General features: G+C 45.1%; 1 protein-coding gene across 1 annotated transcript; it reads right to left on the bottom strand.

Annotated features, from left to right (window-relative positions):
• Positions 1-1,437: 1,437 nt before the first annotated feature.
• LOC311104293 (E3 ubiquitin-protein ligase RNF31-like) lies at positions 1,438-21,227 on the bottom strand. The gene is made up of 24 exons (XM_084146094.1): positions 21,050-21,227; positions 18,768-18,975; positions 18,501-18,647; positions 18,041-18,196; positions 17,825-17,893; positions 17,581-17,716; positions 17,292-17,429; positions 17,022-17,181; positions 16,758-16,903; positions 16,374-16,534; positions 15,998-16,246; positions 15,559-15,906; positions 15,197-15,382; positions 14,873-15,079; positions 14,568-14,741; positions 6,550-6,648; positions 6,356-6,445; positions 5,475-5,589; positions 5,114-5,226; positions 4,629-4,742; positions 4,391-4,439; positions 2,555-2,651; positions 2,091-2,256; positions 1,438-1,957 (listed from the first exon to the last, which is right to left on the bottom strand). The coding sequence occupies exons 2-24, from the start codon at positions 18,966-18,968 to the stop codon at positions 1,910-1,912; spliced, it is 3,369 nt and encodes a 1,122-aa protein (XP_084002220.1). The 5' UTR covers positions 18,969-18,975; positions 21,050-21,227; the 3' UTR covers positions 1,438-1,909.
• Positions 21,228-26,371: the final 5,144 nt, after the last annotated feature.

Genomic DNA, 26,371 nt, shown 5'->3' with positions numbered 1-26,371 from the left:
GGCAGTATAGCGTATGGTTCAGCAGCCCGGACCTCATTAGAAAGGCTAGATGTCATACAGGGGCAAGGACTCAGAATATGTAGTGGGGCGTTGCGGACCTCCCCAGTGGCTGCACTACAGATGGAGGATATGCAGATTATAATTATTGTTTACAATGACGGCCTACCCCGGCCAAACCTGGACAACACTGGGCCAATTGTGCGCTGCCATATGGGACTCCCAATCATGGACCGCCCTTGCCCGGAAATTCGTCACTTGTTCGTGTTTTCAGTCATCATGGAACCACCGGTAGCTGTTGTGTGTGCTTTATATGCTCTACAGTCAATTATGATTGCATTTCATATCTTGGCTAGAAGACAACGCATCTGCAGACATCGAATACCAGCCATCCGACGATATCAGATTGTAGTGTATGGAGATTATGACTTTGCTAATGTTTTCAAGTGGAACCTGAGAGGATGTTTATTCAGTTTCAGAGGGAGTTGTTTTAGAGTGACACCCCATAGAACAGAGGGAGTCTGTGTGTTGTAGACAGGGGATTGGACAGTAGAGGGAGCCACCCATATTTTGGGAAAGATTATAAGTATGGGCTAGCAACAAAGAAGATTAGAGCAGACATATTCTTTTGGGACTCTGTTCTCCGGGTGATCATGACATCTGTAAACTTATGCTGAAATCTTGTGATATGAATAAAACTTATGATCAAAGTTCAGTATAAGCGGACTCCTTTGTTTAACAGCATAATTAGCAACATTGACTCGACACTACAAGATAAATCGAAAATTATTATGTATAAGTGTGATGTGGCCCCCGTGTAGCTCAGTTGGTAGAGCATGGTGCTTTCAACGCCAGGGTTGTGGGTTCGATTCCCACGGGGGGCCAGTATGAAAAAAAAAAGAAGAAAATTGTTTTATGCACTCACTAACTGTAAGTCGCTCTGGATAAGAGTGTCTGCTAAAATGACTAAAATTTTAAATGATGTCAGGGAAAGTTGTATGCGCTAGCTAACACTTCCAAAAGCTAACCAAACAAAAACATCACTACTTTTACAAGACGTGTTTGTGCCGTCATGTGCATTAGTAGGACAATTTCGAATGTATTTATATTTGTTTTTACTTACACCTGTATGTTCACTTCTCCATATTGATGTTGGTTTTAAGTTTAGGCTGAATTTTCTTAGCTGATGAACAATCATCGCAAATTGAATTATGGGGCGTTTCAGGCCCCTGAGTGAACAGGATTTCCACACTCGATCACAAACAAGGGCTGTCAACTTCCCTTGCTTGGCTAATTGTTTGGACCGATGGCAAAGATGGCCGCGGGGATTCCCCCAAGTGTTAGGCGAGGGTAAGTGGAGGAGGGTGTGTCTTGTACGTGTTTGGAACGCAGCCCCAGAGACCACAATTGAGAGTATAAAAATGAGACCTGTGATAAAAGTAATTTTCAAAACAATAAAATACTTTATTGCTTGAGTAGCCTATTTACTACATGGTATACCCTGCAATTACACTTTGTATAATCTCACAATATTGACTGTCATTTTTAAGATGATAGACACCTTCCGTTACTTCTTAAGTTGTTTAGTGAAGTATTTAAAAAATATTTTATATCTTTAATAAAAAAATAAACAAGAAAGACAGTTGTTGATTGACCTGTCTTGTATGTCTGTCTTTGCAGCTGTATCCTCACAGAGAGGAAATGTAGATACTATTAACTGTAGATGTCAGAAATCGAATGAAGCATATAAGGAACAAAACATGTTAAACTTCAATGAGATGTAATATAACAGCTTGTTTGGTATTGCTATGTGGTGGGAGGTTTGAAACCTGACTTCTTCACTTGATGCTGTTTGCAAATAGAATACCTGTACATTCCTTAAAATGGTTGATAAAATATTTAAAATAAATCTTCATCTCATCCGAGGAACCTTTTCTCCAAGTGGAACTTCCATCAGTTTCTGTAAAGAAAGAGTAATATACACTTTCACACAATCTGAACCACAACAAAAACACTACATCAAAATTAACATTGAAACTATTTAGTGCAAACTTCCAGTCAGGCCACAAGCCTGACTGTGATGGATGACAGACCTTCAGCAGTCGATCCTGGTACACCCTGTCATCCTCCCCCTCCCCTTGTTGCTCCTCCACCTGGTACCTCTTGCAGGCAACTGTCACCTCTTGTTGTTCGTAGATAAGAGCGGGGTCCAGGGTGTGTCCGTTAATGAGACTAACCAGGTACTCTCTGTAGTGTTTACTGCAATGGCCACACACAGAGACAGACATATTGAGAACAATGGCCACAAACGGAGACAGACATATTGAGAACAATGGCCACACACAGAGACAGACATATTGAGAACAATGGCCACAAACGGAGACAAAGCGAGAACAGCCTATCAGCCAGCAAAGGTTGTTTAAAAGTGAATATCATTAACTTTTCATGGCATGTCTTCAATACAATTAAACCCACATGATATGTGTGTGTGTGTGTGTATGTGTGGTAGTGCACATTTATAACAAACAATTAGGTATTGTGTGTGTGTGTGACTCACTCGCAGAGTCCAGCGTGTCCTGGCTGAGTTTGGACTCCACAGGGTGAGTCGATCTGCTGACCCCCGTCATCCTTCTGCTCCATCACTCCACATGCGTCTGAGTCACACAGAAAGATCAAATGAAAGTATGGGCAGAAAGATAAAAAAAAATAGTCAAGTTCTCACATACAGCGCATTTGGAAAGTATTCAGACCCCTTGACTTTTTCCAAATTTTGTTACGTTACAGCCTTATTCTAAAATGGATGACATTTGTTTTTTTCCTCATTAATCTACACATAATACCCCATAATGACAAAGTGAAAACAGGTTTTTAGAATTTTTTGCACATTTATTAAAAATAATAAACAGAAATACCTTATCTACATAAGTATTCAGACCCTTTGCTATTTACATTTACATTTACATTTTAGTCATTTAGCAAACGCTAAATTACCTATGAGACTCGAAATTGAGCTCAGGTGAATCCTGTTTCCATTGATCATCCTTGATGTTTCTACAACTTGATTGGACCCACCTTGAGATGTTTCTACAACTTGATTGGACCCACCTGTGGTCAATTCAATTGATTGGACATGATTTAGAAAGGCACACACCTGTCTATATAAGGTCCCACAGTTGACAGTGCATGTCAGAGCAAAAACCAAGCCATAAGGTCGAAATAATTGTCCGTAGAGCTCCGAGACAGGATTGTGTCGAGGCACAGATCTGGGGAAGGGTACCAAAACATTTCTGTAGCATTGAAGGTCCCCAAGAACACAGTGGCCTCCATCATTCTTAAATGGAAGAAGTTTGGAACCACCAAGACTCTTCCTAGAGCTGGCCGCCCGGCCAAACTGAGCAATTGGGGGAGAAGGGCCTTGGTCAGGGAGGTGACCTAGAACCTGATGGACACTCTGGCAGAGCTCCAGAGTTCCTCTGTGGAGATGGGAGAACCTTCCAGAAGGACAACCATCTCTGCAGTACTCCACCAATCAGGCCTTTATGGTGGCCAGACGGAAGCCACTCCTCAGTAAAAGGCACATGACAGCCCGCTTGGAGTTTGCCAAAAGGCACCTAAAGGATTCAGACCATGAGAAACAAGATTCTCTGGTCTGATGAAACCAAGATTGAACTCTTTTTGGCCTGAATGCCAAGCGTCACGTCTGGAGGAAACCTGGCACCATCCCTACGGTGAAGCATGGTGGTGGCAGTATCATGCTGTGGGGATGTTTTTCAGTGACAGGGACTGGGAGACTAATCAGGAACGAGGGAAAGATTAATGGAGCAAAGTACAGAGAGATCCTTGATGAAAACCTGCTCCAGAGCGCTCAGGACCTCAGACTGGGGTGAAGGTTCACCTTCCAACAGGACAACGACCCTAAGCACACAGCCAAGACAAATCTCTAAATGTCCTTGAGTGGCCCAGCCAGAGCCCGGACTTGAACCCGATCGAACATCTCTGGAGAGACCTGAAAATAGCTGTTCAGAGACGCTCCCCATCCAACCTGACAGAGCTTGAGGATTTACAGAGAAGAATGGGACAAACTCCCCAAATACAGGTGCCAAGCTTTTAGCGTCATACTCAAGAAGACTCGAGGCTGTAATCGCTGCCAAAGGTGCTTCAACAAAGTACTTATGTAAATGTGAAATTAACGTTTTTTATTTTTAATACATTTGCAAACATTTCTAAACTGTTTTGTCATTATGGGGTATTGTGTGTAGATTGATGAGGGGGAAACAAATAAATAATACATTTTAGAATAAGGCTGTAACGTAACAAAATGTGGAAAAGGTCAAGGGGTTTGAATACTTTCCGAATGCACTGTAAGTGAGGATAAACAAGATGTTACTCTCACCAGTCTGTGTCCCATTAGGGGGGTCTGTGTTGAACTCAACAGCGTTCCTCTGTGGACAAAATACAAAACACCTCAGCTCAGAAACACAATTTTGAAATGACACCCCTGTAAGGTTCCCAGAACATTACCCATGTAACGTTCCCAGAACATTGTCTTTTACATTGCCCGAACATTCCCTTTGTAACGTTCCCAGATCATTCCCCCTGTAACGTTCCCAGAACATTCCTTGTCTTTGTACCTGCAACAGGGCCTGTAGTCTGGCAGGCTCCCAGTCCCTGAGGTAAAAGAGACAGTCGCGTGGGTGATGAGCATGGAGACCTGTGATCTTACACTGGATTGTCTTACACGCCGTCTGACAGAGAGCGAGGGGGAGGGAGGGAGAGGGAAAGGGGTGAAGAAGGGAAAGAGAGAAAGGAAACAGACATGAGGATGGATGATGAGAAACCCCTGGCGGAATGAGAGATCCTTCCCTCTGACTGAATCCATTTAGTAAGACATTGTTTACTAGATCAGTGTTTCCCAACCAGTGGTATTTGGACCCCTGGGGGTACTTGGCCTATCCACACGGGGTACTTGAGAAGATTTGACCAGGCCTACTGGTAAAATGCACATGAGGGGGGTACTTCAGGGGTACTCCAGGCTGAGCAAAATTCAGTTGGTGGTACAGTAACTGAAAAAGGATGAGAACCACTGTCCTAGATAATATCCCTGTGCGTGGCTTACAGTATGGAAGGGATTGTTGCAGCCGCTGCAGAACTGGTATCTGCATTGGGAGCAGCTGAAATGCATGCAGCCTCCTTTGGTCAAGGCATACTGGAACCTGCAGTGAGGACAGGCTACGGAGAGGGATGACAAGAAGGGCCACATCATGGTGTTATAACAATTAGGATGATGAGACGGCATTGTGTGCCAGAAGTCAAGAGTCTCAAAGTAGGAGTGCTGATCTAGGATCAGGTCCTGTCTGTCCATATAATCTTATTCATTATGATCTAAAAGGGAAATCTGATCCTATATCAGCACCTACTCTAAAACTCTTTGTGAATACGGGCCAATAACTGCAGGTTGTTCAGGCTGACTGACTCACTGATGCCGTTGTCCCGCAGGAACCCGGCCAGCCCCTGTCTCTGGTAGTCAGGGTCATTCTGTCTCTTCCACAACTGGAACTGCTCACAGGATACATCCTGGTGCTGCACTTCCCACTGACAGAGAGATAGAGAGAGAGGGAGGGGGGGGAGAGAGAGCGTGAGAGAGGAGGAGAAAGAAAGATGGAGAGAGAGACGGGCATCATTATTATTTGGGTCCCACATACATTGAGGGAAAAAAGTATTTGATCCCCTGCTGATTTTGTACGCTTGCCCACTGACAAAGACATGATCAGTCTATAATTTTAATGGTAGGTTTATTTGAACAGTGAGAGACAGAATAACAACAACAAAATGTTGCTTGGCGATGGTCTTGTAGCCCATTCCAGCCTTGTGTAGGTCTACAATCTTGTCCCTGACATCCTTGGAGAGCTCTTTGGTCTTGGCCATGGTGGAGAGTTTGGAATCTGATTGATTGATTGCTTCTGTGGACAGGTGTCTTTTATACAGGTAACAAGCTGAGAATAGGAGCACTCCCTTTAAGAGTGTGCTCCTAATCTCAGCTCGTTACCTGTATAAAAGACACCTGGGAGCCAGAAATCTTTTTGATTGAGAGGGGGTCAAATACTTATTTCCCTCATTAAAATGCAAATCAATTTATAACATTTTTGACATGTGTTTTTCTGGATTTTTTTGTTGTTATTCTGTCTCTCACTGTTCAAATAAACCTACCATTAAAATTATAGACTGATCATTTCTTTGTCATAGGGCAAATGTACAAAATCAGCAGGGATCAAATACTTTTTTCCCTCACTGTACATGTAGCTATGAAATGACATAATAGATAGCAGGCAAGGCAACAACAGTTATCTTTTGTACTTACAGGCTTTTTGCATTGGTTACAAAAGCTCTTCATACACGTGGGACAGGTGACTTTGAACTGGTTTCCATCATAGATAAACCCAAAGGTGCACTGAGGAGGAAAGAGGAGGGAGGAGAAGAGAAGAGAGGGGTGGGTGAAAAGTTCAGTAGAGAAGTAACTGTATATCTGATGGAGCTGGTTAGAAACCCACTCACGTGACAGCACCACAGGAACATGGGGTCCTTCATCAGAGCATGCTCCATCAGCTTCTTGTGGAAGAGCTCGTACACCTCACGATCCAGACAGTCTCGCAGCTAAACACACAACATCAATAACGATGTAATAACCATGTAATAGCACAAGCTTCAACAACACATGATCTCCCCATTTCCATCTGCCTATATCCCTAATAGGGTTGCAAAATTCAACAGGGAATTTTAGAAAAGTTTCTGAATTTTAGAAAATCATTCTATAGCTAGAGGTCTCCTGATATCTCCAGGAGTGATAAATATACTTTTTGTCTTAAAGGGATACTTTGGGATTTTGGCAATGAGGCCCTTTATCTACTTCCTCAGAGTCAGATAAATTCGTGGATTCCATTCTTATGTATCTGTGTCCAGTATAAAGGAATTTAGAGGTAATTTCAAGAGCCAATGCTAACTAGCGTTAGCACAATGGCTGGAAGTCTATGGGTATCTACTAGCATACTAGCAGATACCCATAGACTTCCAGTCATTGTGCTAACACTAGCTAGAATTGTCTCGTAAAACTACCTCCAACTTCCTTCATACTGGACACAGAGACATAAAAATGGAATCCGCAAATTAATCTGACTCTGGGGAAGTGGATAAAGGGCATCAAGTATTCCTTTAATATGTTGTCTACAGTCGTGGTCAAACATTTTGAGAATGACACAAGTATTGTTCTTCACAAAGTTTGCTGCTTCAGTGTTTTTAAATATTTTTGTCAGATGTTACTATGGTATACTGAAGTATAATTACAAGCATTCCATAAGTGTCAAAGGCTTTTATTGAAAATTACATTAAGTTTATTACATTTACGTCATTTAGCAGACGCTCTTATCCAGAGCAATTAGGGTTAAGTGCCTTGCTCAAGGGCACATCGACAGATTTTTCACCTAGTTGGCTCGGGGATTAGAACCAGCGACCTTTCAGTTACTCGCACAACGCTCTTAACCACTAAGCTACCTGCCACCATGCAAAGAGTCAATATTTGCAGTGTTGACCCTTCTTTTTCAAGACCTCTGCAATCTGCCCTGGCATGCTGTCAATTAACTTCTGGGCCACATCCTGACTGATAGCAGCCCATTATTGCATAATCAATGCTTGGAGTTTGTCCGAATTTGTGGTTTTTTGTTTGTCCACCCGCCTCTTGAGGATTGACCACAAGTTCTCAATGGGATTAAGGTCTGAGGAGTTTCCTGGCCATGAAGCCAAAATGTTGATGTTTTGTTCCCCGAGCCACTTAGTTATCACTTTTGCCTTATGGCAAGGTGCTCAATCATGCTGGAAAAGGCATTGTTTGTCACCAAACTGTTCTTGGATGGTTAGGAGAAGTTGCTCTCGGAGCATGTGTTGGTACCATTCTTTATTCATGGCTGTGTTCTTAGACAAAATTGTGAGTGAGCCCACTCCCTTGGCTGAGAACCAACCCCACACATGAATGGTCTCAGGATGCTTTACTGTTGGCATGACACAGGACTGATGGTAGCGCTCACCTTGTCTTCTCCGGACAAGCTTTTTTTCCGGATGCCCCAAACAATTGGAAAGGGGATTCATCAGAGAAAATGACTTTACCCCAGTCGTCAGCAGTCCAATCCCTGTACCTTTTGCAGAATATCAGTCTGTCCCTAATGTTGTTCCTGGAGAGAAGTGGCTTCCTCGCTGCCATTCTTGACACCAGGCCATCCAGATGCACTCACACCTGCCTGCTGCCATTCCTGAGCAAGCTCTGCACTGGTGGTGCCCCGATTCCGCAGCTGAATCAACTTTACTCCTGGCGCTTGCTGGACTTTCTTGGGCGCCCTGAAGCCTTCTTCACAACAATTGAACCTCTCTCCTTGAAGTTTTTGATGATCCGATAAATGGTTGATTTAGGTGCAATCTTACTAGCAGCAATATCCTTGCCTGTGAAGCCCTTTTTGTGCAAGGCAATGATGACGGCACGTGTTTCCTTGCAGGTAACCATGGTTAACCGAGGAAGAACAATGATTTCAAGCACCACCCTCCTTTTAAAGCTTCCAGTCTGTTATTCTAACTCAATCAGCATGACAGAGTGATCTCCAGCCTTGTCCTCGTCAACACGCTCACCTGTGTTAACGAGAGAATCACTGACATGATGTCAGCTGGTCCTTTTGTGGCAGGGCTGAAATGCAGTGGAAATGTTTTTTGGGGATTAAGTTCATTTTATTTGCAATTAATCTGATCACTCTTCATAACATTCTGGAGTATATGCAAATTGCCATCATAAAAACTGAGGCAGCATACTTTGTGAAAATTAATATTTGTGTCATTCTCAAAACTTTTGACCACGACTGTAGTACTGTCTTTTTGCTAGCTAGGGCCATCTACCTTAAATACTGTCTGTCTTCCCAGTAGCCTACTTGGTGTGTGAACTGCTCACTGCTCATAACTTGCAGATGATTGTTGACACATCAACCAGGATTAGGGGCAGGGCAATTTGTGACTTGTGGTTTTGGTAATCGGTGTCAGCGGCGGTCTCGTCGTCAAAACTAAGACCGTCGCCGAAACAAAGACGATACTGCCGAGATGTTCGAGGAAGGAAAGAGAGGAAGGCTCCACACCACTCTCACTTTAGTATTTTACCTAGTTATTTTCAGATCTAATTTAGCTATTTTGAAGCTTTGGCAACTATATGTGTGTGTTTTCTATCCCAGTAGGCTTTACAGACGCTCCTCTCCCCGTGGCTGCAACCCTTCTAATTTAGTGTACCCTGCGCGCACAACCCATGTGGAATTTCTGGTCTCCAGCAGCGTTTGGAACTGCTGATCTGCGGTAAAGATTGGCGAGTTAATCTCAGCCTATGCTGCCCTTCAATCCCTAGACGTTTTGGCCCTGATGGAGACATCACCACAGAGAACACTGCTACTCCAGCTGCTCTCTCTTCATCTGACTACATTTTCTCTCATAGTCCGACAGCATCTGGTCATCGCGGAGGTGGCACAGGGCTGCTCATTCATCCTAAATGGAGATGTTCTATTTTCTCCCTCTCTCACTTGTCCATCTCCTCATTTGAATTCTATGCTGTCACTGTCACTTGTCCACTCAAGCGTAACATTATTGTAATCTACTGTATCGCCCACCAGGTGCCCTTAGAGTTCCTCAATGAGCTTGACACCTTGATAAGCTCATTTTGTCTCACTGCTCTTCGTACTGGGCGACTTCACCCTCCCGACGTCTGCCTTCGATTCATTTCTTTCCTTTCCTTGCCTCTTGACCTCACCCTTTCCCAGTCCCCTCCCACTCATGAGGCAGGCAATACGCTTGACCTCGTCTTTACTAGAGGCTGTTTGCCGACTAATCTCACGGCAATCCTCCTCCGGGTGTCTGATCACTACTTTGTTTATTTTCTGTCTCCCTCTTCTCCAATCCTACCCCTGAGCCCCTACCCAGATGGTCATGTGCCGTCGCAATCTGCGCCCTCTCTCTCTCCCACTACTTCTCCTTCCTATCCTATCATCTCTCTCTTCTGCTAAATCCTTCTCCCTCCTGTCTCCTGATTCTGCCTCTTCGACCCTAATATCCTCCCTTTCCGCATTATACTGTATGACTCACACTGTCACCTTTCCTCCAGGCTGGCTCGGTCCTCCCTTTCTGCTCAGTGGCTGAGAGACTCATTGCGAGCTTACAGAACAGGGCTGTGGGCAGCTGAGCGAAAATGGAGGAAAACTAAACTTCCGGTGGACCTATCATCCTTTCACTCCCTCCTCTCTAACTTCTCTTCCTCTGTATCCCCTGCTAAAGCCACTTTCTATCACTCTAAATTTCAAGCTTCTGCCTCTAATCCTAGGAAACTCTTTTCCACCTTCTCCTCCCTCCTTAATCCTCCTACCTCTCTGCGGAAGACTTTGTCAACCACTTTGAAAATAAGGTTTACAACATCCGCTCCTCAAGTGCCATCCGTTTTGTCACCAAAGCCCCATATACTACTCACCATTGTGACCTGTACGTTCTTGTTGGCTGGCCCTCACTACATATTAGTCGCCAAACCCACTGGCTCCAGGTCATCTATAAATCACTGCTAGGCAAATCCCCGCCTTATCTTAGCTCACTGGTCACCATAGCAACACCCACCCGTAGTCTGCGCTCCAGCAGGTATATCTCACTGGTCATCCCCAAAGCCAACACCTCCTTTGGACGCCATTCCTTCCAGTTCTCTGCTGCCAATGACTGGAACGAACTGCAAAAATCTCTGAAGCTGGAGACTCTTATCTCCCTCACTAACTTTAAGCATCAGTTGTCAGAGCAGCTTACCGATCACTGCACCTGTACACAGCCATTCTGAAATTAGCCCACCCAACTACCTCATCCCCATATTGTTATTTATTTAGCTAATTTGCACCCCAGTATCTCTATTTGCACATCATCTTTTGCACATCTATCATTCCAGTGTTAATACGTAATTGTAACTATTTTGCACTAAGGCCTATCTTTGCCAGGTCGCAGTTGTAAATGAGAACTTGTCCTCAACTGGCCTACCTGGTTAAATATATATATATATTTTTTATTCACTCAACCTATTGAGTCCACTGGTCCCACTCACACAGAACTATGCTACGTCTTGACCTCTTTCTCCCCTCTCTATCCAGATGAAATTCTGCAAACAGTGAGTTCCGGCCGTCCGAGAACCTGCCCGCTCGACCATCTCTTGAGACCTTCTCCCATTCCTCACTTCCCTCATCAACTCATCCCTGACCACTGGCTGCATCCCCTCTGACTTCAAAATGGCCAGAGTCGCTCCCCTCCTCAAGAAACCAACATTCGACCTCTCTGACGTCAAAAACTACAGACTAGTATAATTTCTTTCTTTTCTTTCCAAACCAATTGAATGCTGTCTCTGACTAACTCTTTCGATAACTCTCTCAGAACAATCTTCTTGACCCTAACCAGTCAGGCTTCAAGACGGGTCACTCAACCGAGACTGCTCTTCTGTGTCACGGCCGCACTGCCAAAGCTGACTCTCTCTCCTCTGTTCTCATCCTCCTAGATCTATCCACTGCCTTTGACACTGTGAACCATCAGATCCTCCTCTCCACCCTCTCAGGCTCTGCAAACCCTTGGATTGCATCCTCCCTGGCAGGCCGCTCCTAACAGGTGACATGGAGAGGATCTGTGTCTGCACCACTTACTCTCACTACTGGTGTTCCCCAGGGCTCGGTTCTAGGCCCTCTCCTCTTCTCTCTATACACAAAGTCACTCAGCTCTGTCATATCCTCACATTGTCTCTTTTATCATTGCTATGTGGATGACACTCAACTACTTTTCTACTTCCTCCCTTCTGACATCCCAGGTGGCAACACGTATCTCTGCATGCCTGGAAAATATCTCAGCTTGGATGTCGGCCCACTACCTCAAGCTCAACCTCGACAAGACGGAGCTGCTCTTCCTCCCGGGGAAGGCCTGCCCGCTCCAAGACCTCTCCATCACGGTTGACAACTCCACGGTGTCCCCCTCCCAGAGTGCATAGAATCTTGGCCTGACCCTGGACAACACCCTGTCGTTCTTTGCAAACATCAAAGCATTGACTCCCTCCTGCAGGTTCATGCTCTACAACATCCATAGAGTATGATCTTACCTCACACAGGAAGCGTTGCAGGTCCTAATCCAGGCACTTGTCATCTCCCGTTTGGACTACTGCAACTCGCAGGCTGGGCTCCCCGTTTGTGCCATCAGGCCCCTGCAACTTATCCAAAACGATGCAGCCCGCTTGGTGTTCAACCATCCCAAATTCTCCCATGTCACCCCGCTCCTCCACACACACCACTGGCTTCCAGTCAAAGCTCGCGTCCACTACAAGACCATGGTACTTGCCAACGGAGCAGCAAGAGGAACTCTCCCTCCCTACCTTCAGGCTCTGCTCAAACCCTACACCCCAACCCGAGTAATCCGTTCTGCCACCTCTGGTCTCTTGGCACTCCCACCCATACGGAAGGACAGCTCCCACTCAGCCCAGTCCAAGCTCTTCTCTGTCCTGTCACCCCAATGGTAGAACCAGCTTCCCCCAGAAGCTAGGACAGCAGAGTCCCTGTCCATCTCCCAAAAACATCTGAAACCCTACCTCTTCAAAGAGTATCTTAAATAATCCCACAGCACCCCTCCCCAACAAAAACTTTTTCCCCCCCTACTAGCACTGACTTTGCTGATAGCTACGTTATTGAGGAAAAATGTACTTACTATGTCTGAGATGTGGTTGTCGCATCTAGCTATCTTAAAATGAATACACTAACTGTAAGTCGCTCTGGATAAGAGCGTCTGCTAAATGACACACATTTTAAAATGTAGAAAATAACCTTCCTCCCTTATATCTCCATCTTTCCTTCTATAGTACAGTTGAAGTCGGAAGTTTACATACACCTTAGCCAAATACATTTAAACTCAGTTTTTCACAATTCCTGACATTTAAACCTAGTAAAAATTCCCTCTTAGGTCAGTTAGGATCACCACTTTATATTAAGAATGTGAAATGTCAGAATAATAGTAGAGAATGATTCATTTCAGCTTTTATTTCTTTCATCACATTCCCAGTGGGTCAGAAGTTTACATACACTCAATTAGTATTTGGTAGCATTGCCTTTAAATTGTTTAACTTGGGTCAAACGTTTCGGGTAGCCTTCCACAAGCTTCCCACAATAAGTTGGGTGAATTTTGGCCCATTCCTCCTGACAGAGCTGGTGTAACTGAGTCAGGTTTGTAGGCCTCCTTTCTCGCACACACTTTTTCAGTTCTGCCCACAAATGTTATATATATAGGATTGAGGTCAGGGCTTTGTGATGGCCACTCCAATACCTTGACTTTGTTGTCCTTAAGCCATTTTGCCACAACTTTGGAAGTATGCTTGGGGTCATTGTCCATTTGGAAGACCCATTCGCGACCAAGCTTTAACTACCTGACTGATGTCTTGAGATGTAGCTTCAATATATCCACATAATTTTCCTTCCTCATGATGCCATCTATTTTGAGAAGTGCACCAGTCCCTCCTGCAGCAAAGCACCCCCACAGCATGATGCTGCCTCCCCCATGCTTCACGGTTGAGATGGTGTTCTTCGGCTTGCAAGCGTCCCCCTTTTTCCTCCAAACATAACGATGGTCATTATGGCCAAACAGTTCCATTTGTGTTTCATCAGACCAGAGGACATTTCTCCAAAAAGTACGATCTTTGTCTCCATGTGCAGTTGCAAACCGTAGTCTGGCTTTTTTATGGCGGTTTTGGAGCAGTGGCTTCTTCCTTGCTGAGCGGCCTTTCAGGTTATGTCGATATAGGACTCGTTTTACTGTGGATATAGATACTTTCGTACCTGTTTTCTCCAGCATCTTCACAAGGTCCTTTGCTGTTGTTCTGGGATTGATTTGCACTTTTCACAACAAAGTACGTTAATCTCTAAGAGACAGAACGCGTCTCCTTTCTGAGCGGTATGACGGCTGTGCGGTCTCATGGTGTTTATACTTGCGTACTATTGTTTGTACAGATGAACGTGGTACCTTCAGGTGTTTGGAAATTGCTCCCAAGGATGAACCAGACTTGTGGAGGTCTACAATTTTTTTTCGGAGGTCTTGGCTGATTTCTTTTGATTTTCCCATGATGTCAAGCAAAGAGGCACTGAGTTTGAAGGTAGGCCTTGAAATACATCCACAGGTACACCTCCAATTGACTCAAATGATGTCAATTAGCCTATCAGAAGCTTCTAAAGCCATTACATCATTTTCTGGAATTTTCCAAGCTGTTTAAAGGCACAGTCAACTTAGTGTATGTAAACTTCTGACCCACTGGAATTGTGATACAGTGAATTATAAGTGAAATAATCTGTCTGTAAACAATTGTTGGAAAAATTACTTGTGTCATGCACAAAGTAGATGTCCTAACCGACTTGCCAAAACTATAGTTTGTTAACAATAAATTTGTGGAGTGGTTGAAAGACGAGTTTTAATGACTCCAACCTAAGTGTATGTAAACTTCCGACTTCAACTGTATGTACCTGGATGTCCAGGGTAGAGAAGTAGCTGTCCAGGTGCTCAGGGTCGTTGATGTCTGGTCCTGCACACACGGGACACACCATGTCTCTAATGTGTTTGTCTCTTACAGCGATGGTGAAGTGCTGCGTGAAACATTCGTGGCACACCGAGCACTGACACGAGGTCAGGGACTGCATCTGTGATCGGTACAGAGAATTCATACAGGATCAAGGATAAGGAGCAACACTTTAAAGACCATACAGGGAGGAGGTAATAAGAGCTCATCATCCACTCCAAGGCAAAGACAGACAGAGCCCCAGCAGCCCACCTTGCTGTGGGGGAAGATGCTGAGGCAGCAGGGGCACTCGTTGTTGAGGAGGCGGCGGAGGAACTCCCTGTCCTGGGACTCTCTGACAGCCTGGATGACGTCCTCCAGGGAGTACTGGGCCTCAGGCTCCTGGAGTAGAGACAGGGCCAGCTCACAGCGTCCCCAGCTCGGCAGCTCGTACAACGCCAGCAGGCGCCTGCACATCCGCTGAGGTAACACAATGTAGGTTCATGGTGATAAACAATCAGGTTATTTGTTTTGTGTGTGTGGTCTTGAACATTGTTGTTCATCAAGTTCTGCTGGCTCTCGTGCACACACACACACCTGTTTGTCGGGGCTCTTGGCATCGATAGGGGCCTCTAGCGTGTCGCTCCAGATGCGCTGGTGGAAGGGCTCCAGGAGGGGCCTCTGCAGCACGGACAGAGCCCCCTGCACCTCTCCTCCACTCAGACGCAGAGCCTCCTCACACTGGGACGCCTCCCGGAAACCCAGAGAACGCAGCTCGCGCATCTACACACACCAGAGACAGACGCAGTCAGACTGGATACTGCAGTGGATGTACTTTGCATATAGGCTTACACAGACTAACTCAGTCAACTCTAAGCTCTTGGTTACTTGAGTTGATATCGAAAGTGTTTATCCGTCTTGAGTGACCATTTGGGTCAGTTGACATGTCTGGTTCTCACCTTGACCTGTCTGTCTCTGAGCAGCTGACGGACTGCTCTCTCAGTGTCGCCTCCTGCTGCCAGCCATGCCTGCTTAGCCTCAACCCTGGACAGCTGCACCCCCTCTCCCAGCAGCACACTGGGACTCTGCTGCTCTGTCGAACCCCCATCCTGCTCGGTGTTATCCTGCGGCCCAGAAACCCCTGCTTTGTAGTTCTGCAAAGCAGCTGAAGCCGCCATGGCACAGATCTCATCCAGTAGGTGGGGCAGCTCTGATTTTAGCCAATCGCAGGGGTTGACGTTGCTGCCCCCGGAAAAGCAGAGGGCTGCGTAGACCTCCTCAGGGCCCACTCCCTTCTTCTCTCCCTCCTGAGGAAGGACATTAGGTTAGCAGTTAGAAAACGATAGTAGCAGTTCATCTGGTTTTAATTCACATTGTGTCCATTTGTACTCCACCTACTCGTATTTGATGGACAAGTTTCAGCCCATCATCCCTCATCAGGTTCTGTCTCTTGATGTCGATGTTCACCCTGGGAGGGATCTGGGGACGGACTTGGGGCGTAGAAGGAGGCGAGGCTAAGTCTTTGATTGGAGACTGCAGGGGGAGGGACTTGAGGCTGGTGACAGCAGGATCTTTACACGGCAAGTTGCACATCCCACAAACCACTACAGGCTGAGAGTTCACATAGGTGCAGAACTCACACATCCACTAGAGAGAGAGAGAGAGAGAGAGACGGCATGGGGGGGGGGATTAAAACAGAAATTATACGCTGAAATGATTAGGTCTCACAGAGCATTCCAATAGTAGAGACTATTTAAACCACTGGGGGTCAAACCTCTGTTTCGTTATCTGACGTGGGTCCTGGCATGGAGAGTACTGGAGTACTGGGGAGTCCTGGCGTGATAGAGGGACGGGTGGCCAGACGGGGGCGCTCACACACCTCACAGAGTATACTGCTGCCCTGGTTCACAACCGTACAGCTCTTACACTGCCACTCTACGAAAGAGGTCAGAGACAGTAGATTAATAAATAGCCTTGTATTGATCTAGCTCAGTTTCTGTCTATGACTGTATAATTACATTACTGATGTATTATCACTGCTATAGAGGCACAGATGGCATGAACACCTCAAACAGGACAGGATAGGTGACTGATGTGTTGTTTTAATGAACGTCACATGAAAACTACTCAACAGTTGACCCATGTATATGAATCTGACCTGTGTTGGATGGCGGTTGCCCTGGGTCCTCCTGAACTATAAGGGAAGCGATGGCCAGGCGGGGTCGTTCACAGGTCACACACAGCACGGCCTTCACCTCGTTGACTGTAGTGCACTGAGCACACTCCCACGAGGAAAGAGAGTGGCTGATAAAGAGGAGAAACACGAGTGAGAGAAATAAGTGTGTGTGTGTGTGTGAGAGTGTGTGTGTGTGTGTGTGTGTGTGTGTGTGGAGTCAAATATTAACACTTCCTAATTTCTAACCTTAAAGCTCTTTTTGGTTTAGCGTGGGAAACAATTGTCCTGTTGTGACCCCCGCGGTCCGGGTGAGAATGGTACAGTCTGTCACACTCCAGACACAGCCTCTGAGAACAGGTGGAGCAATGGGCAGAGACTTGGGACACACCACAGAGGGTACAGGTCTCTAAGGGGGGGAGTTTAAAAAGATGATCAGTGTTAAGTTTAGAAAAGAATATTCAAAGAAATCGAGGATAAAAAGTGAAATGATGGTCAAAGCTATTACCCATATCTTACCCTGTATTCTATCTCTCCTGTGATTGGCTCTGGACGGGTGCAGGTGGTAGAGGAGGTCACATGACTGACAGAAGGGAAGAGAACCACAGGACAGGCAGAGGAGAGAGGGAGTGGCACCGCACAAATCACACATCCCATCTTAGAAAGCAGAGAGAAAGGAGCAGTAAGGGGTTTGTCATCAGCTGACACTACAACACATTTGCCAGATGACATAAATGCCAGCGGACAGAAAGCAGGCAGGTGGCTAAGTGACAGGTAGACTGGTACAGGGAATGGCTGCTTGTCTCACCAGTAGGAGTGGTGGGGGCATGTCCTAGTCCAGGACTGGGTGCAGGTTTGGGTGGAGGAGACAGCGGCTGAAGGTCTTTCCCCCTGTCCTCTCCTGGTGGAATGACCACCGCATCAGACATCAGCTCTGGTTCATCCTGAGGAGAGCAGAATAGCCATTAGTCAGCATGGCAACACTAATAACAGAAAGAGGTAGAGGTAGAAACAGACGAACCAATTAACCACCAACTGTACATTACACAGACCTGGGTTGTCTTCTGTAGACTAGGGAATGGGATGATATTGCTGTACATTTCTGGGTGAGCATGTGTACCCTGACAGGCAAAAAACAACACATTACCACATAAGAGAGCAAACATGGAAACATGTCTTTGTGGTCATCCTCAAATTGAGAATTACAGAAATGTAAACGTTTTTATGAGATAATAACCCTCGTAGATTTCTCTCATATGAATGTTCACCTTGATGAGCATGTCCAATTCCATGCGCAGGATCATGACCTCAATAGTCACCGCAGCAACCTTCTCAACGTCTGGATCTGTGACATCATCAGGGAAGCTGAGGCCATCTGGCTGCTGTTTGGTGTAACCGTAAAGAAATAGGACTGACCTGCCACCCTGTAGAAAAGAAAGCAGACAGTAGAATAAATCACCATTGACTCAAATGAGTGAAAAAGTAAACTCAAATGCTTTAAATATCAGTACCCACGATTCTAGGTCTATGACCTACTAAGGCACTCTAAACATCGCTTATTAATCCACTCCCTTTTTGAACCATCTGACAATTCATAGTGAAATAAATGGATAAGATAACCTTCAGACTCTGTAATCCGTACTATGCATAAGGAAGTCTATCATTATACTGTAAGAATAGGGCTGGAAGTTCCTGACAGGGTTTAGCGAGGCCTCTCTCTCTCCTCACCTTGATGGCGTCCACGGTAGCCCTGAAGACTGGGTTGTTGTGTTTGACACTCCGCCAGTACTTGGGCCTGCTGGGGCTGGTCAGGTTACAGCCATACTTCTCCAGGATACTCAAGGCTTTAAACAGCCGGCCCAAAGACTCTAGGACCTGGGGAGGGAGGGTAGCAGGAGGGCAGACAGGGAGAAAGAAAGCATAGCTATGTGAAGACGGTAAGGAGGCACATAATGTGAAACAAGGGATACAGTTGAATGTCAAAACATGTCTCACCTCTTGCCTTCTGTGCCCTGTGATGTTCTCTGTCACCATGGTCTGTGCTGTGATGTGGTGAAACTTGTCACACAGGGACAGAGGGATGTTGGCCATTACCTGGACATCAGCCTTTACCAACTGGGCAGAGCCTGAGGAGGATAAGAGGGACTCAGCTCTCCTCCGCACCTCCTCAAACGGGACAGACTGGGTACTCATCATTCAGACTCTGGGGGAGAGAGATAAATAATGACAGTATGGTCAACTCTGGGCTGGGATTGTTGGCTGATATACAGTGCATTCAGAAATTATTCAGACCCCTTGACTTTTTCCACATTTTGTTACGTTACAGCCTTATTCTAAAATTGATTAAATAAATAAAAATCCTCATCAATCTAAACACAATACCCCATAATGACAAAGCGAAAACAGGTTTTTAGAATTTTTGCACATTTATAAAAAAACTAAAACAGAAATAAGTATTCAGATCCTTTGCTATGAGACTCAAAATTGAGCTCAGGTGCATCCTGTTTCCATTGTTCATCCTTGAGATGTTTCGATGTCCACCTGTGGTAAATTCAATTGAATGGACATGATTTGGAAAGGCCCACACCTGTCTATATAAGGTCCCACAGTTGACAGTGCAGTTAGAGCAAAAACCAAGCCATGAAGTCGAAGGAATTGTCCGTAGAGCTCCGAGACAGGATTGTGTCGAGGCACAGATCTGGGGAAGGGTACCAAAACATTTCTGTAGCATTGAAGGTCCCCAAGAACACAGTGGCCTCCATCATTCTTAAATGGAAAAAGTTTGGAACCACCAAGACTCTTCCTAGAGCTGGCCGTCCGGCCAAACTGAGCAATCGGGGGTGAAGGCTCTTGGTAAGGGAGGTGACCAAGAACCCGATGGCAGAGCTCTGGCAGAGCTCCAGAGTTCTTCTGTGGAGATGGGAGAACCTTCCAGAAGAACAACGATCTCTGCAGAACTCCACCAATCAGGCCTTTATGGTAGAGTGGCCGGATGGAAGCCACTCCTCCGTAAAAGGCACATGACAGCCCACTTGGAGTTTGCCAAAAGGCACCTAAAGACTCCTAGACCATGAGAAGCAAGATTATCTGGTCTGATGAAACCAAGATTTAACTATTTGGCCTGAATGCCAAGTGTCACGTCTGGAGGAAACCTGCCCCCATCCCTACGGTGAAGCATGATGGTGGCAGCATCATGCTGTGAGGATGTTTTTCAGCGGCAGGGACTGGGAGACTAGTCAGGATCGAGGGAAAGATGAACGGAGCAAAGTACAGAGATCCTTGATGAAAACTGGCTCCAGAGCACTCAGGACCTCCGACTGGGGCGTAGGTTCACCTTCCAACAGGACAACGACCCTAAGCACACAGCCAAGACAACGCAGGAGTGGCTTCGGGACAAGTCTTTGAATGTCCTTGAGTGGCCCTGCCAGAGCCCGGACTTGAACCTGATCTAACATCTCTGGGGACCTGAAAATAGCTGTGCAGCAATGCTTCCCATCCAAACTGACAGAGCTTGAGAGGATCTGCAGAGAAGAATGGGAGAAACTCCCCAAATACAGGTGTGCCAAGCTTGTAGTGTCATACCCAAGAAGACTCGAGGCTGTAATCACTGCCAAAGGTGCTTTAACAAAGTCCTGAGTAAAGGGTCTGAATACTTACTTAAATGCTATCCGTTTTTTTTTTTTTTTTTATACATTTGCAAACATTTCTAAAAACCTGTTTTTGCTTTGTCATTATGGGGTATTGTGTGTAGATTGATGAGGGGAAAAAACAATGTAATCCATTTTAGAATAAGGCTGTAACGTAATACTTTTCGAATGCACTGTTGGTAGGCCTAGTACCGTCTTCTATGTAGCTAGCTAGCTAGCTGAGTGTAGTGTCTATGTAGCAACTCTATCTACTGTGACGATTGAAGTACGTTGAAGTTGGATGTCCGGTGTAGCTCAGTTGGTAGAGCATGGCGCTTGCAACGCCAGGGTTGTGGGTTTGATTCCCACGGGGGGGCAGTATGAATAAACGTAAGCACTCACTAACTGTAAGTCGCTTTGGATAAGATCGTCTGCTTAAATGTAAGTTAGCTATTGTTATCTCAAAATGACACAGTGACACTAGATAGCTGTGAACTTTACAGTTAGTAGATGTACTGAAATTGAAGTGGCAAATTTAGTTGGCTGGCAAGTCTATTTCTGACCATGCGTCAGCTAACTTATTCCTGTTTGACTGGCTAGCAGGTTGAAATCGAAAGTTTATGATGACAGTCAGATCAGTGCTTGTCTTACCTTTATCTTCAGCGTTTCCAGATGTATTTTATGATCCAGGTCCTTCTGAATCCAATAGACTTTAATATCAAGGCAATATGTAGCTACATTTCCAGAGTCACGTCGTTCTTCTGAATCTTTTCTTTAAAAGAATAAAGTCACAACAGTAGAAATGTAATTTATTTGACGCGGAAGTCATCAAGGGGGCGGCACAGAAGGAGCCAAAATCTTTGGGGGCGGACTGTAGATTAAACATCGATGTACACTACCCTCTAGTGGTCATAGATATATCAGTTACCTGTAATTACACTGACTTGAGTTCACAACATTGTTATTACATTATTATAAATCAATCACCTCAATCAATCATGTTTTGGATACTTCATCTTCTTTAGGACAGTTAAATGTACAACTGAAAGCCACAAACTGCTGTTCAAGTGGTCTTCTTGGAACTGAACACAAAACACTATCTTAGAAATATTACTTTTCATGGTTGGACTACTTTCATTCATTATTCATAGGAAGAAAAATATCTTAAAGACCAGTTCAACTCTTCTGTGTGTAAGCTTTTATTAATTAATCTCTATGCCCTGGTCTATATGCCCAATGTCCAAAGATTGTACTATCTCTGTTCTACCACTAGAGGAAGCAACTGCTATTTTAGTAAATGTTGTGCCTTCTCATCATGACATGGCAAGAAGAACTCACAGTGTCATTGAAGTTATTGCAATGACAATGATATGGTCACTGGGTCACACATAGGGTAGTGGTCAGTATCATGGCTTGAACAACAAAAGGACTCCATCCTTTCTTCAGGTGAGGGCCTTTATGTGAGAGGGCATATGATTCTCAATTTGACTACAGTCAGTGATATCTAACCCAGGCCTGTACTAACATATCAGGGTCTGAAGGTCCTCCACAGGGCACTGGTGACAGATTGAGAGTTATACTAATGCCAATGCAGGTCAATTGCAGAATCCAGGCAGTTCATTACCCATGACTTTGCACTCTAGTTAGCATCTAGAGTATCACTCATGTATTGGTGCTGCTGGCGACTTGCTATTGCCAGAAAGGGCCATTAGCACTGAAAATGGGACGCCCCTTATACCATTCTCACGCAATAAGGTTTGGGCCAAGCACAACAGACCTCCATCACGCATCACTTAGATTGGCCTCGGATCTGTAACCTGATACCCATTTATCAGACTAATCACACCTTCAGATCAGGACCTACATGTGGGTTGTTATAGGAATTACCCACAGTAACATCCAGAAGCTGTCTGAGAGGGCTCTAAAAGGTTGAGGATATGTTATACCAAAGCAACTTACATGACTGTAAGTTGCTTTGGATAAAAGAGTCTGCTAAATGGCATATTATTATGAATAAAGACTGTGACAGAAAAGGCAAAACTCAAGATTTCAATTATATCAAAGTACCTTTGAAAGGAAAGCAACACCACATTTTCCACTCAATGAGGGTGCTACAGCTCTATAATATACATTGGAAATACAAAATGGTTTTGTGTCCCACCTACACCTGCAGTGTAATACAATATCTGTGGTAAGTTCCAATCCTGTTTTTGTAGAAAATTAGATCCAAAGATTTAGGAAGAGACTATTTAATGATATAATAGGCACATCTTTAATACAAGCAGCTGCAGGGGAGATCCACCTCTGAACTCAGAGTAAATGGTTACATGTCCCTTATACAGTGAGGGAAAAAAGTATTTGATCCCTGCTGATTTTGTACGTTTGCCCACTGACAAAGACATGGACAGTCTATAATATTAATGGTAGGTTTATTTGAACAGTGAGAGATAGAATAACAACAATAAAATCCAGAAAAACGCATGTTATAAATTGATTTGCATTTTAATGAGGGAAATAATTATTTGACCCCTCTGCAAAACATGACTTAGTACTTTGTGGCAAAACCCTTGTTGGCAATAACAGAGGTCAGACGTTTCTTGTAGTTGGCCACCAGGTTTGCACACATCTCAGGAGGGATTTTGTCCCACTCCTCTTTGCAGATCTTCTCCAAGTCATTAAGGTTTCGAGCCTGACGTTTGGCAACTCGAACCTTCAGCTCCCTCCACAGATTTTCTATGGGATTAAGGTCTGGAGACTGGCTAGGCCACTCCAGGACCTTAATGTGCTTCTTCTTGAGCCACTCCTTTGTTGCCTTGGCCGTGTGTTTTGGGTCATTGTCATGCTGGAATACCCATCCACGACCCATTTTCAATGCCCTGGCTGAGGGAAGGAGGTTCTCACCCAAGATTTGACGGTACATGGCCCCGTCCATCGTCCCTTTGATGCGGTGAAGTTGTCCTGTCCCCTTAGCAGAAAAACACCCCCAAAGCATAATGTTTCCACCTCCATGTTTGACGGTTGGGATGGTGTTCTTGGGGTCATAGGCAGCATTCCTCCTCCTCCAAACACGGCGAGTTGAGTTGATGCCAAAGAGCTCCATTTTGGTCTCATCTGACCACAACACTTTCACCCAGATCTCCTCTGAATCATTCAGATGTTCATTGGCAAACTTCAGACTGGCATGTATATGTGCTTTCTTGAGCAGGGGGACCTTGCGGGCGCTGCAGGATTTCAGTCCTTCACGGTGTAGTGTGTTACCAATTGTTTTCTTGGTGACTATGGTCCCAGCTGCCTTGAGATCATTGACAAGATCCTCCCATGTAGTTCTGGGCTGATTCCTCACCGTTCTAATGATCATTGCAACTCCACGAGGTGAGATCTTGCATGGAGCCCCAGGCCGAGGGAGATTGACAGGTCTTTTGTGTTTCTTCCATTTGCGAATAATCACACCAACTGTTGTCACCTTCTCACCAAGCTGCTTGGCGATGGTCTTGTAGCCCATTCCAGCCTTGTGTAGGTCTACAATCTTGTCCCTGACATCCTTGGAGAGCTCTTTGGTCTTGGCCATGGTGGAGAGTTTGGAATCTGATTGATTGATTGCTTCTGTGGACAGGTGTCTTTTATACAGGTAACAAGCTGAGATTAGGAGCACTCCCTTTAAGAGTGTGCTCCTAATCTCAGCTCGTTACCTGTATAAAAGACACCTGGGAGCCAGAAATCTTTCTGATTGAGAGGGGGTCAAATACTTATTTCCCTCATTAAAATGCAAATCAATTTATAACATTTTTGACATGTGTTTTTTTGGATTTTTTTGTTGTTATTCTGCCTCTCACTGTTCAAATAAACCTACCATTAAAATTATAGACTGATCATGTCTTTGTCAGTGGGCAAACGTACAAAATCAGCAGGAGATCAAATACTTTGATCTCCTGCTAAACAATACTATCATATTGTTTAGACAACAGTTATTTTAAACAAGCAACAGTTCCAGAACACAATGGCCTTGTGTTAGGGTGCAGATATAACACGAGTCTATAATAAAGGGTGAAACAGTGGCAAGATCTGTCAGGTCATAAAAGTTTACTTCTGAGGTCATGACCATGTGGTGGGGAGGAGAAACTACTGTTTCACACAATCTCCTCACCGAGGTTGTCAAGCATGAGAACAGGCAGAACGATAGCACAAGGACTCCAACCAGGGCTAGGAGACCTTGCAACACGAGAGTTCCAATGTTCCCCAGACTAGTTTTCACCCATGCAAATAGATCCCAAACCCACTCTTTATCTCGCTTGTTTACAGTAGCTACCACCTGTCTGATAGTGGCAACAGACTCAGCAACCCCAATGGAGGAATCCGGAATGTAAGTACAACATTCTGTCCCCACCACCGCACAAACCCCCTCCCCTTATACACTAGGAGAATATCCAAAGCCAATCTAGTTTGTAAGACCATTGTACGTGTAGCTACGAGTTCAGCAGTTAATGCTCCCAAAGCAGTGGCAGTAGCATTCCCCATTCTTTCTACTTCATTGGCTAGTTCTCGAATGGAATCAAGCACACTATGTTTGGTGTTGTGTGGTGTAGCTACCATTGCAGGATGAATCATTCTCAGAATGGTGGTACAAGTTCTAAACATGTTGCTCTTGACAACATCACACCAATCCTGGGCGAGCTAACCTCAAACACATCTATTTTTGTATTCATCATCCTAATGTCAGAGTAGACAGACCTCCTCACTCAAACATCCCACTCACTAACCTCATATTTAAGTTTCTAAATCACACACAATACGCGACTGTGGTTGTGGGTAACAGCCATGAAGAGCAACCATGAGGTGCCCTTTTGAGTTCAGCATCTGACACTTTTTTAAACTATCTTTAGTCTTTTATACTGCCCTTTCATATTTTTAGCACCAGTGCCTGACACACTGGTTTCTATTAACAGATGTCTTCTTCACAGAGAGCTTCATTGTGTGTGCAGATGGAAGGCCGTGGATGGCAGATGTGTTTCTTATATTAACACTTTTTCTGTCAAATCCATCTCTGTCATCTTTCCCCATAGGCTGTGGTGTTATGTAGGCCTATCCCCTACATCTCTATATCCAGGATCAGGGTGGGACCACTTCGCTAACCACAGAGTGAATCTCTGGATCTAGTCTAGTGTGTTCTGTCTAGAGAATATTTCAGGCCCTCAAAAGGGCATCTAAATTCAGGCCCTTAGCTAGGCCAACTATTGCAGGACGCCAGGTAGCACTGGCCTAATGGATGTTTCCCCACCTTGTCATCTGTCCCTATCAGAATGGCCAGTGCTACCTGGAACTTGCCTGCCAAGGAAGTCGTCTTCATCTGCTTCTCCTCCTCCATCCTGTATTGAAGTAGACGGAGAACAGCAAGAAGAGTGTTCCAATCAGCGCTGGTCCCATGTCACAAGTCGTGGAAACAGAAGGCAGCAGCATGCTGCTAAGCGGACGGGAGTGACTGCGAGAGGTTTGGAGCAGATTGACATAAGGAATAGCTTCGCTGCACTGGTGCCTGATCTACCTGCGCCTTCATTGCTAGGACTGCCTGTGTCTGCGACGACGGTGCTAACTCCAACTACGCTGACTCCATCAGAGAGTTCCTCGTCGAGTTAGGCTCCTTTCCCTCTCTCTGGATCTGACTGGGCACTGCCTGCTGTGAGAGGTCTGGACCTATCGCCTGGAGCAGCGGGCGTACGCTATCCTGCTTCTTGTGGACCCGTGGAAGGTTCAATGAATTGTATGAGGGGTAGGAATGGGCAGATTTCTCTATTTCATTCTCCGGCCATTGTATTGGGCAGTTCAATGGTGAGAAATGTCTCAGTCCCTGGAGAAAAAACGTTGTGCTATCCAGGAGCACGAGTACATGACATCAATAAGCTGCTCCCAAACATTTTAAAACAGCATCAGGAAATTGAGTCTATCATAGTTCATGTGGTATTCAATTACAGAACAGTT

This window comes from Coregonus lavaretus, assembly GCF_964263955.1.
Source record: "Coregonus lavaretus genome assembly, chromosome: 2".
NCBI lineage: Eukaryota > Metazoa > Chordata > Actinopteri > Salmoniformes > Salmonidae > Coregonus > Coregonus lavaretus.
Note: the sequence above shows the minus strand (reverse complement) of the source record. Positions and strands in the feature narration are given on the sequence as shown.